Source organism: Gobio gobio (genome assembly GCF_949357685.1).
Source record: "Gobio gobio genome assembly, chromosome: 14".
Lineage (NCBI taxonomy): Eukaryota > Metazoa > Chordata > Actinopteri > Cypriniformes > Gobionidae > Gobio > Gobio gobio.
The window spans coordinates 35,683,262-35,696,115 of record NC_137107.1 but is presented as its reverse complement, the minus strand read 5'-3'; the positions used below and the strand labels follow the sequence as shown (position 1 = coordinate 35,696,115).

Genomic DNA, 12,854 nt, shown 5'->3' with positions numbered 1-12,854 from the left:
TAGTTCATCTTTGTTAACGTTAGTTAATAAAAATACAGCTGTTCATGGTTTGTTCATGTTAGTTCACAGTGCATTAACTAATGTTAACAAGATTTTAATAATGTATTAGTAAATGTTGAAATTAACATTAACAAAGATAAATGAAATGCTTATAAGTAACTAATGTAGTTAACTAAAGAACCTTATTGTAAAGTGTTACCTCAAATTTTTTATATCTATTAAACTAATAGATCTATTATCTATTGCCAAAAAAGTATGATAAATGTATAAAAATGCTTTGCAATGCATATATTTGTGTAAATAAGATCTTTTTACAGCTTTACAATTTACATATAAAGAACCGACCAGCATCCAGTCCTTCTGTCTCTGTTGTAGTTTTCCTTTCAGCCGAGGTACGATCAGATTCCTCAGTTCAGGGTGCAAAGTCTCCATCACCAGGTTAGCAAGAATCTAGACACACAAACACATAGATGTGAATGAGAAAAGGCCTTTGGTAGTTCCAGTTGCAGTAAGTTTTCATTTACATAATGATGGCATGACAAAATTTTAATACCGCTTAAGAAACCAATCAGATAGCTACGAGGTCATCATTATGCTAACAGCTTTGTGGTTTTGCATGAATATCTTCGATAACTATGCCATTATAGACGGCAGGCTGCAACGTCAAATGAATAATTCCTAAAGCAGAATGCTTTATCGTGCATATCTCCAACATAGACGCCCATCACAGATGGCTGCTTTGTTCATGCTCACTGCAGTGCATGTGTCTGTGTGAATAAGTCTGCTCTTTTCATGTGTGTTTTTAGGGTTGGGACAATTGTTTTATCATAAATAATATGCTACAAACATGACACACTTACTTTCTAAATATTAGGATTAGCTCACACCTTTATTGGTTGCCTGATTTCAACCAATGTGTTTGTTGGAGAGAGGGGGGTCAAGAGGTCAGTGGAAGGGGTTTCTTTATGACTTGTCAGTGATGGTGGAACAAATTACTGACATTTATTAGCTGGTCACCTGTAAAGCATCCGACACCCCATGCACATAAAATTGAGCACCTCTAGGTCACACTAATATATGTGAGTAATGGCTATAATGAGTAATTTAACATAAATTAGCCAATTATATTGTTGCATTTAATTCTTTGGGCTTGGCTGAACAAACCGGTATCAATAGCTTTAAGATAATTTAAAGATGTTTGTCTGAGTGTCATTTCAAGTTCCTCTTAAATCCATGAGCTTATCTGACAATTTCATCCGATGGTAAATAGTACAGAATGGCTTTCACCCCCTCCACTCACCCCAGTTTCCACAGTAACACAGGGGCCAGGTGGGCAGTAACACCACGCAGACCCCTCACAGAAAAACAAAAAACAGACGGCCCACACCCAGCAGTAATAACAGCCCACGCAGCCGTTTCCAGCATGGTGTCACGTCCAGGCTGACCGTGACGCCCTGCATCACCATTTGAGGGCGGGATGAGGAAGAATGACCATTTTCTCTCGCACACACAAAATGTCAATACCTCTTTTATTTGCAACTCGTAGTTATTTTCCCTGGTCAAAGCGTAAGAACAGAGGAACATTAATTGGCGTTATACACACACAGACACACAAAAAGCTCATTCATAAGAAACATTTCCTGGGTGTGTTCTGGCAGGGGGCAAAACACAACATTTAAAGTCCAAAACAAATAATTTCTTAGGAAGGTGCATGTGTGCTTTTAAAGGAATATTCCTTGTTTAATACAACCTAAGCTACAAAACATGACACTTCTGATGCGGTTATCTCTCTGCTGGTAAAAAAAAAAAAACGTAAACTCATTAACAATAAGTGACGTTAAATCTCATTGATTCTCGCATGTCTTGTGTGACGCACCAGACTTCAGTGTGCACAAAATGAATAGGAATTCAAAGCTATAGTAGAGAAGATATTCAGTGGCATTTAATAACTTAAAATTCGGTTCGATATCCTTTTGAAAATTTGTACATGCAAACATTCAAAATACTTGACACTAAAATATCAGGTTGATACTTATCCAAAATATGTAAATTATGTAATTTTATGAAGTGAACCGAAGAATTTGAAGGGAAAAAAGTAGTGTTTAATTTCAAAATTACGTCTGTCTGTCTGTCTGTCTGTCTGTCAACCCTACATTAAGGGGACAAAATGTCCACACAACGATGCCAATAACTTATTGGAACATTTTTTGGTCTCAATTGGGAAAACAGCTTATAAATCATACAAATTTATGTTTTGATCATTTAAAAATGCAGAAAGTTTTCCTGTGACGGGTAGGTTTGGGGTAGGGTTAGTGTGTGGTACAAGGTGTGTAAGGTGAAAGGGCAAACAGCACTCAAGAATTTTTAATGATTGGCTGTTTGCAGTTCATTCAAATCTGTGTGCATATGTGGGAAAGCGAGCTAGATAGACATTCCTAAATCTATTAGAAACTAAAATGTTATTTCCAGCACACGACGACTAAAATGAGACAGCAGGATAAACCACACAGAGCTGACCATAACTCACCCCTCTAATGACACATTCTCAGCTGTCTCTCTGCTCTGTGGTTTAGACATTATTGAGGGTTTGTGCTGCTCCAGAACCGTAGAGATCTTAAATACAGAGTGATCAGTCTGACTTATCAAGATAAAGCTTTACAAGAGCTAGTGTTTTAGAAATGGCTTCAAGTCAGGCAGAAAGAAGGAAATCATTGTATTTTGGAGTTTGTGTGTTTAAATGAGTGACAGTATTAAGTACATAAAGGTTATCCAGTCAAATTGGATCATTTGCATATTGACGTCTTAAAGGAACATTTGTTTAATGGTCACAGAGTTTCTAAGGGTCATAAAACATGGCAAATGTCAATCTAAAAGTAAATTACAGATATAGTTTGGTCGTCTGCTTGTAAATTGACCTTTTTAAAAAAAAGCCCAGCTTAAACGAACACCTCATGGAAGTTGGTTTGAAGTGGTTTCTAGCTGGTCTAAGCTGATCAGTTATGGTAACTAGTTGGCCTAGAGCTTCATTACCAGCTGGTGGGCCAAGTTTAACCTGGTAGACCTGGCTGGTAGATCACTTTGAAATACAACATGACCACCTTAAGCCAGTAGAGTAAGACCTAGATTCTCACAAATTCGCCATTGTCAAAGTTCTCAGTGAAATAAATATTGTTACTTTGAGAGTGTCAGCCACAACTGAGACAAAGTTTGGGTGCCCTCCCACCTGTCTGGGACACAAAGCCTAGATTGAGGACATGCAGAGGAAACTCAATCTGTATGATCCAAGGAAAACAGAAGTTCACTGGGATAAACGCTCTCTGCTCTGTTCTTTCCTCCGCTCTCTCATTCGTTTTCAGGGAGGCTCCGATTTCTCCTCCATTCCTATACCCATGAGCCAAAGTGAGTGTCTGAGGCCCATTAAATAGCACCTTAAAGGGATAGTTCACCCAAAAACTGCTTATTCTGCTTACCCCCAAAGCATCAAAGATGTAGGTGTCTTTGACGTATAATGCTCTTCTGCTGAAGAAACAGTCATATAATGCATGTGAATGGGGTCCAATTCTATTCAAATTAAGAAGTTGTCTGTGCATGTTTTTTTTACTCTAATAGAATTGGACCCCATTCACATGGTTGGAGTTAAAAATCTTCACTTGTGTTCTACTGAAGAAACAAAGACAACTACATCTTGTATGCCCTGGGGGCAAGCAGAAAAACTTTACATTTTCGTTTTTGGGTGAACCATCCCTTTAAACTCGCATTATATACTGCAACTTGTACAGTAAATTTAGTAACCATCACTGAAACAAATTTGATATGCCGTTTTGTATGAAGGATGTTTAATTCTGACAGCTGTCGGATGTTTAATTCTGACAGCTGTCAGATGTTCCAAACATGAATGACTTTCACTAACCTGTGCTTGGTTTCCAGACATCATGTCCCAGGTGCCATAATGACCCTTGGCCTGCCTGTAGAGCCGTAGGGCATCTGTGAAAGCCGGTGTCGATACCTTGCACTCTTCTGACAGTCCTAGAAAGGTCAAGAAACATGACATTTTACATAAGCAACTCCCTGTTAAATTCAACAAATTAAATATTCAACAAGGGTGTCCACACACTTTTGAATTTTTTTTAAAAGTTCGTAAAACCATGTAAAATTTGCACCAGTGATATTGATTTAGACAGTTTAGATTGGTTGGCCACAAGCAGATTTGAATTCAAAACAACCGAGGAGAAATCTGCAAAATCAATTTTGCTGGTTCAAGCTGGTGAAGACGGGTAGACCAACAATAATAATAAAAATAAAATAAAATAAAAAATCACTCCAAAAACTACGTTATGCAGATACAGCAAGGAAGAGGAATGGATTACTAGTATTTTAAGAATGAGTTGTGCTCAAGAAAAGGACCTCTCTTTACTTGGAGACCTTGACATTCAATAAGAGTCTATGGAAACTACAGCTACCACCACTCAAGCAGAGAACCCCACAAGACCTAACGTGACAGGGCTTTATGGAAAAACACTTAAATGATGATTATAATTATATGGTACTGTACGGAATATGGATAGTGTGCTCTATGTAGGACCATTTACTTAACACTGTGCACCAGAGCTGCTGAAAGGAACCCAATTTGCCATGTAGATGATAATCGAACAGTGCTCTTGATGACACTGAAAGCCAATCTGAACAGCTGTTATTTGGGGAGATTTGAGTCTTTTGGGACATTGATAACCTTTTAGAGTTGCTTTCCTGTTGCCAGCAGGAAGTGAGTGGGATCCATAAAGTTACATAAGGAAAGACAAACACAGATGGATATGAGCAATGGCAAGCTGCACAAACACTCACAAGACAGGAGCTGATGATGAGAAGAGTGTGTGTACTGCAGTGAGTTTCAGATTGGCCGACACAAAGACAGGAAGTCAGCAGTGAGAGATGGAGGGATGGAGTGTAACAGTCTGTCAGGAACAGGAAATCCACTCAGCGTCCATTTTCCAAGACTCAGAAAGAGAGGGAGTGTGTGTGGCTGAGGCACGAGACCGAGAGAGAGACAGACAGAGACACACACACAGAAGAAAGGAAAGTAGAAAATAACTAGCTTTTCTTGGCATGAGCCCCATGTGAAAACACTAGATGTGTTTGTCAGCAGTCTGCTTGGAGAAAGTCCCTAGAGTTCTGTGCTCGATAAAACACAATAACCCCAAAATCAGTATCAAGCCCCCTCGTCCCCAAACACATCCACTGCTAATATCACCAGCCCTAGAGACACCTTACATCAAAAGTTTCTGTTTGTGTGTTTTTAGTGTTGGGTGGAAAAAGATCTGCTTTTCTCCAGCGAGCTGGCAGGCCTGAGAAACTCAATGCGAGAGTCTTGAGCAAAAATAGTACATATGGTAGAGTTTAGCGTGGGCTTCCTCTGGCACAGGGCTGCACGGTGGTTAGCCGAGACTCCTGGGATGGCTGGTTCCCAGGGTTGCTCTGCCACCGCATGTGCGCACGCTTAACATTACGGTTTCGTTCACTGGAGCATTTCATATTTGGGCCAAAAGCACAAGACATTTTCTTTTGAAAATGGTCTAGGTCTTATCTCTGAATCAATAATGAGAACCAAGGAAAACATAGCTTTTAAATGACATTTCTTTCTAAATCTTAAGGAATTATATTATTTATATAATATAATATAATATAATATAATATAATATAATATAATATAATATAATATAATATAATATAATATAATATAATATAATATAATATAATATAATATAATATAATATATAATATAATATAATATATAATATAATATAATATAATATATAATATAATATATAATATATAATATATAATATATAATATATAATATATAATATATAATATATAATATATAATATAATATAATATAATATAATATAATATATAATATAATATAATATAATATAATATATAATATAATATAATATAATATATAATATAATATAATATAATATAATATAATATAATATAATATAATATAATATAATATAAAAATAAATAAATAATCCTACCATAGATTGGCTTTTACAAGTACATATTGACTACTTTTATATTAATAAAATATAAAAGTCAATATTTCTTTTTTTCATTTTTTGGTTTCAGTATAAATTCATAGATATACTGTGTGTACATACAAGATAAAACAAAACCAGATTAAACAACCAGATTTGTCAATTACAGCAGAAATGCCAGAAATATCTTTGTCTATATATAATATCCAAGTCATTGCTCTTCAGGTTCACATGTGGGCGTTAACTAAACAGATGGTCAAAGCGTGCCTATTACTTAGCGCAAAGAGCTGTTATTAAATTTCAGCTGAATTCAAAGTGTGCTGTTTGATTGGGTATTGCAACTGTCAACAATTCCAAAGATGAAACTTGACATTCTCCACTACTTCTCTAAAACCGGTTTGTGTTCTTTCTGCCATGGATCTCCATACGATGATGTCATAATGGGTGTGATATGATATGATTGATTACCAACTGTCCCAGTTGCCAATGAGACCGGCATGACTACAACAAAACAAGAGACTAACAACCACCACAGACGGTCAGAACAATGACTAGAATACAATTACTAGAAGAACAAAAATGTTCAGAATTCAAAATTTGTACTGAATCACCAATGTTTTAAGCTTTGCATTATTTTTGTACCATTCCGGAAGGTTAGACAGATCAACTTAAACCTGTATTGGGATCATGGACTGCCTTAAATTCTTCTGATAGCTAAAATAGTGTGTATCTGTGGTTTGCTTTATCTTAGCGCTATGAAAGGCGTTTGTGTGTGCGCGAGGTGGTGTATAATTCACCTGGATTTTTTCTATTGCTGCAATTAAGGCCATGCACATTAAGCACCTGCTGTAATACCACAGCTTTGCATGTGGTTGAGCTCTGTCCTCTGGTAAACCCCCAGCCAAAACACAGAGCTGCATTCTCACGTTTGTGGCGCAACTACCTCAAGTCAACTTTGCCCTCGGCTTCAGGCAGGGCTCAAGGATTTTACAGAGACCCTCCCTGCTGCCTCAAATGCAAACTTCAAGCACTCATGACTGTCAGTTTTGGCCTGTTACCAAGTCAGGCACTGTACCTCGCCTTAAGATTTTAAAAAGCCTGGAGGCAAGCTAGAGATCTCATATGTTTGCTGTACATATTGATCTGGAATGACGTCCCTAGTTACATGTTAATTTTAAATCAATATGCGAAACGGGCTGAGGAACAAAACTTCCTCTTGAAGATGAGTCAACATTCCTCAACTTATTGTGCATTAGAGTCCACGCCATTTAAAAGAAGAAGAAAATAAGGGCTACATAATCTTCTATCAAAATGTAATAACTTGCTTCACCCATGTTTTGCTTTTGATGATGACAACTACAGTTTAATTTAAAGGTGAAGTGTGTAATATTTATGAGGATCTATTGAAAGAAATGTAATATAATATACACAACTATGTTTTCAGTGGTGTATAAAGACCTTACATAATGAACTGTTGTGTTTTTATTACCTTAGAATGAGCCATTTCTATCTACATACACCGCAGGCAGGGGCGTAGTTTGCGGGGGGAGGTAAACCCCCCAATAATCAAAACAAGCACAACCCCCCAATATTTATAGCCTACCATGGTTAATGGAAACATAGAATCAGGCTATTCATTAATTATATACATAGTGTTTATAAAAGCTCTGAATGTGCAAAGTTCCCGTACTGACTGAACGGATCAGTTATCTGTGCAATATGATTGAAGCCCGGTTTATAATTGTACACGAGTGACGTGCGAATCACGTATACTCTGCGCACGGTCACCAGTTCCTTTTGCAACGCAGTTGATATAATGCGAATTCTATTGAGAATTTACTGCTTTAAAACACTATGGAGAAAGTCGAACGTGACCTAGAACAGCCACATGAACTAAAAAGACTGATGAAAAGAGGAGAAAACATCATTCTGCACCAATATAAACTAGAAAGCTTTTTAAACTACTCGTGTCAAACTTTACTAGAATTCATCACGTTCTGTTGTATTTATTGTGGTCAATTTTTTGACTAAAACTTGACTATCATTTATAAAAGATAATCTGTTAAGTGAACAGATTTTTCTATAAAGATTTATATTACAACTGTAGCGTGTTGTAGCTATAGTTTCTAAACGTGTATGTTGCAATTTTTCATTACAAATGATATAGATATAAAAAAGAAAAAGGTTTATATTGGCCTTAGCATTGTACCGAGGAGTCAATGGTCTTACCTCCTTATTGTAACAAACGCTATACTTAAATTACAAGAACTTTGTTACTTTTTCATAAGGCCAAGTACACGTTAGAATCAAGAGGACCTTCTTGAATTCATTTTTTTTTAAATGTGTTCTGCTAACAATGACATATTAGGTAAACCTGGTTTTCAGATATTCCAAAAGATATTCCAATAATATTTTAAGTACAGTTAGTTTGACCTGTCATGCCAGTTTGACAGAATTTTTTAATTAAAGTGCTAAGTTTTTAGGTGCTTAAATAAAATACAAATACATCATATAATTTGTAAACAAGTAATTGTTAACTAGGCTATTACTTTTTGTAGTTACGTTATCAACGCATGTGTGGATGATACCACAAAAGACCATTTTGCTAAATGAAACAAACAAACAAAGAAATCAATCACATGAGGGAGCATGCCCCGGGACCCCGTTAAACGGTTCACACTTCACCCCATCCCAATGTTCAAACCAAAACTACGCCCTGGGTCCCCTTATAGTGAGGTCACCATTTTGCTCCATCACGTTTCTACAGTAGCCCTAAACAGACAAACTGCTCTACAGAGCGCTAGCTACTCTCTGCTGTCTCAGGCAACGAAATCTTTGTCCTGTGTCAGCCACCTTAGTTTCTCTATGTGCTTCGAAAGGGAGGGGTGAGCGGTGTGTGGTTGCAATTCGCAACCTCTCCGCTAGATGTCGCTAAAAATGTACACAGTGCACCTTTAAATACAGCAAAGTATCATCTAGTAGCATCATCCTTTAAAATCAAGATACTCAAGATTAAGCTTGCCTTTTTATCTTCAAAACGATAAACTACTTTTCAGAATCAATTTCTAACAGATAAAAATCAAGCCCCACCCAACATTTTTTCTCCTGTCTATGTCACAAATATGAAAAATGCTCAATATGGAACTGAAATGGTTTGCTTTATTTCTGTTGGTAATGCATTAGGAAGGTAATTGCAAAACATGTATGATTCTTATATGGCGTTTCAGGACAGGCCGTGAGCAATGTAGCTTTACCGTTTAGAAGACACTCCCCTAAATCATATTCAGCAGCCTCTCGTCACATCCCAGTGAGATACCAAGAGGTATTTGATGATATCTGCGTAAATTGTATGGTATCTGGTTTTGAAACCTTATGTCATTATCATTTGTGATACACAAAGCTAGTAATTTGCTGTCATGTCTTGACAAGCCCAACTGAGAGTGCCTCTGATCTACCTCAGGGCATTATGGGAAGATGTTGACATTTGGTCAGAGGATGTTCAGTTAGCAGTCAACGACTGGCAACATGTTGGAGCTACGCTGCTCTGCAAGTTGTGCAATTCTGATAGCGGTCAATAAATACAATTCCTCCTTTTATTAGTTAAGCAACATATACAGTGCGACATTCTTTTGACACTCTTAACATTTGTATTTAAACTTTTTACGCAACTGTAGTAATTATTTGTAATAAATCTTAAATGTTTTTTGGTTAACGCCATCCAATTTCCAAAATAAGTTACATATACCATTCAAAACGTTGGGGTCGGTGAGATTTTTAAAAATGTTTTTGAAAGAAGAATATTTTGCTCAATATAATATTCTAAAATATATTTACACAATTTAAAATAACTTATTTCTATCCTGTGATGACAAAGCAGAATTTTTGGATGTTAATTTTACTCCAGTATTCAGTGTCACATGTTTCTTTAGAAATCATTCTAATAAGCTGATTTGCTACTCAAGAAACATTTCTTATTCTTATTCTTATGTGGAAATGTAGATTCTTTTTTTTTCAGTACTCTTTGATGAATAGAAAAGAACAGCATTTATTTGAAAGAAAAATCTTTTGTAACATTACAAATGTGCTTCCTGTCATTAAAGATCAATTTAATGCATCCCTGCCGAATAAATTACCTTAAAAAAATAAAATAAAAAACAACGTCATACCTTCTATTTAATTTGACTTGGTTAAACCATTTTGTAACTGAATTTCTATGCAGAAATTTCTAGATGACAATATCAGTGCATTAATCATCATAAGGAGAATTAAGTTCAGTTCTTGCATGGGATATTTAACATCATTTAAAATTACAAAAGGAACATCATCCACGCCTTAAAGTAATTTCAAAGGCATTCAACATTTCAACCTCTGACAACCTTTTTCCCCTCTCACAAACACAGACACACACCCTGTTGTGTGATTTGAAACATGACAATGAGCCAGAAGACAGGTGATTTTGTGAGGGTGGGGCTGAAGGTATTATAATCTTATGCATTTTTACAAAGGCATGCAGGGATTTCTATAAATATTTAGCAAGAAACTCTCTCTAGACTATGTTTAAGTGACAGGGAAGAAAGATATTCATTTCTCACTGTGAATCAGAAACAAATGATTACGCAGTATATGTTCTCAAAATGTTCTTTAACCTTTTGGAGCACATAAAAAAAAAAGTAAAAAAAAAGTAAAAAAAAAAGTAGTTGACCTGGCAAAATCTACTTCTACGGTATTTTTAATTTTTCCCGACAAACCACAGCAACATTCTCATGACAATGGGAATCTTTAGTGCGCACAAAACAAAAAAATCATCATGTGAACCACCATTTCCAGCGAATGTGATATCTATGAATAAAGTAGATAAGATAAAACAAAATACACTGACACTGCAAAGCAGATACACTGACAAGTGTAAATAAATAAAAAATAAAAAACACAGTACCACTTCTTTGTATTGTCATTGTTTGTGACTGACTCACCATTGTTGGTGTGTCTCACACAGTCCTGGAAGACAGCATGCCACTTCGTCTGTTCTTTCTCGGTCATCACGCAGAAGTAGTGATGGCGGGCATATGGATGCCACAGGATGAGGGGAAACTGTGTGGGGCACTTCAGAAACGGGGAACTAGCCACTTTGGCCTTTGTATCTAAAACAACAGACACAATGCAAGATGAACACAAATTATTTCAAATTACACTGATTAGACTATATACTTCTGTAGAGTATTCATTCTGAAATTGATCCTGTCCATACATAAGTACAATTATACACATTTTATTATGAGATCAAATAAGAACTTTCAGTAACACTTTACTTAAAGTCTTTATATTTACTGCATTATAAAAAGTATTTGAATGCATTAATCATGCATTTGTTATGCACCTTATGATGCATTGTATAGTCATGAATAATTGTAACCACAATTATAATACTCATCTAACTATTGTTACACCTTTAGATGAAAACGTGACAACCAATTTCTTATGTAACAAGGAATATGCAAATATTATAATTAGTGCCGTCAAAAGTAACTTGTTAATGCATGAAATTAATTTCTTCATTTTAATGTGCTAAAAATATTTAACGCAATTAACGCAGCCTCCATAGGCTAGCGTTACATGCAAATGTTTTTAAACCATTCAAACGAGACAAGACAAAAGAGAATGCGCTGGAATCGAGTTCTTTCATGCTTGAAAGAACAATAACACAGAATTATGGCAAAATTCCCATCTTAAATGAGATTTAAAAAAATGTCTTAAATGACAGAGTTATGAGAAAATGAGATGCGTGTGACAGCGCGTCAAATCCGCGTCATGTGCGGCAGATCTTAAAGTCACAGTAGCCTAATAAAACGGTTGCTGTGATGCCTGTCATTACAGGAGTGCAGAATTATTAGGCACGTTGATTTTCTGATCATATTTCTTTTCCAGGCACATTTGACCAATTCCAAACCACAGTAATCCTAATAACTACTATTGATTTAGTATTTAATAATGTATAAGTGATATATAATTGTTCATGAAGGCTGGAAATGAAAATCACCTTATATTCAGGTGTGCAGAATTATTAGGCATGTTTTCTTTTACAGATAAATTGAGCCAAAAAAAGAGATTTAACTCTTAGACTTAGACTGAAAAGTCAAAAAGTATTAAATGCCCATGAGAAGGATGCAATACTAATGCAATACTAGACATTGCAGTTAAGGCATGACCATTGGACAGTGAAATGCTCGTTGGGTCAGCAGGATCTGACAAAAACAGGTGGTGAAGAAAAGACACCTGTTAACTGCAAAAGAATTAAGAATTAAGGTGAAGAATTAAGGGTGAAAACATCAGGAACCCTTTAGTCTCCAGCGCCACCATTTTCCAGAGCTGCAACCTACCTGGAGTCTCCAGAAGTGCAAGGTGTCAGGATCTCAGAGACTTCAGTTAGGTAAAGAATCCTAAAAAATGACCCCCCACTAGATAAGTATCACAAGCTGAAGTGTTGTAAAATACATGAAGGTTTTTTTTATAGGCTTTATGGACAGATAGGTTGAGAGTGACTCTTGAAGGACCAGCACCACATCCTCTAGTACCACTGTTTGAAGAATTCATCTGCCAGAATCTGGCAGTACGTTTTGGCAGTTCATTTTTAGTCCATCTCTGCAAAACGGACTCCAGGATGGACTAAAATGAACTTCCAAAACGTACTGCCAGATTCTGGCAGATTAATTCTTCAAACAGTGGTACTAGAGGATGTGGTGCTGGTCCTTCAAGAGTCACTCTCAACCTATCTGTCCATAAAGCCAATAAAAAAACCTTCTTCATGTATTTTACAAC

General features: G+C 36.2%; 1 protein-coding gene across 1 annotated transcript in view; it reads right to left on the bottom strand.

Annotated features, from left to right (window-relative positions):
• Positions 1-12,854, bottom strand: part of niban2a (niban apoptosis regulator 2a) — a 35,395-nt gene that overhangs the window by 8,801 nt on the left and 13,740 nt on the right. Inside the window, exons 5-7 of the mRNA XM_079835942.1 lie at positions 11,012-11,179; positions 3,911-4,026; positions 346-450 (exon numbers count right to left, since the gene is read on the bottom strand). Of these exons, the coding sequence (XP_079692068.1) occupies positions 346-450; positions 3,911-4,026; positions 11,012-11,179 (389 nt within the window). The remainder of the gene's footprint in view (positions 1-345; positions 451-3,910; positions 4,027-11,011; positions 11,180-12,854) is intronic.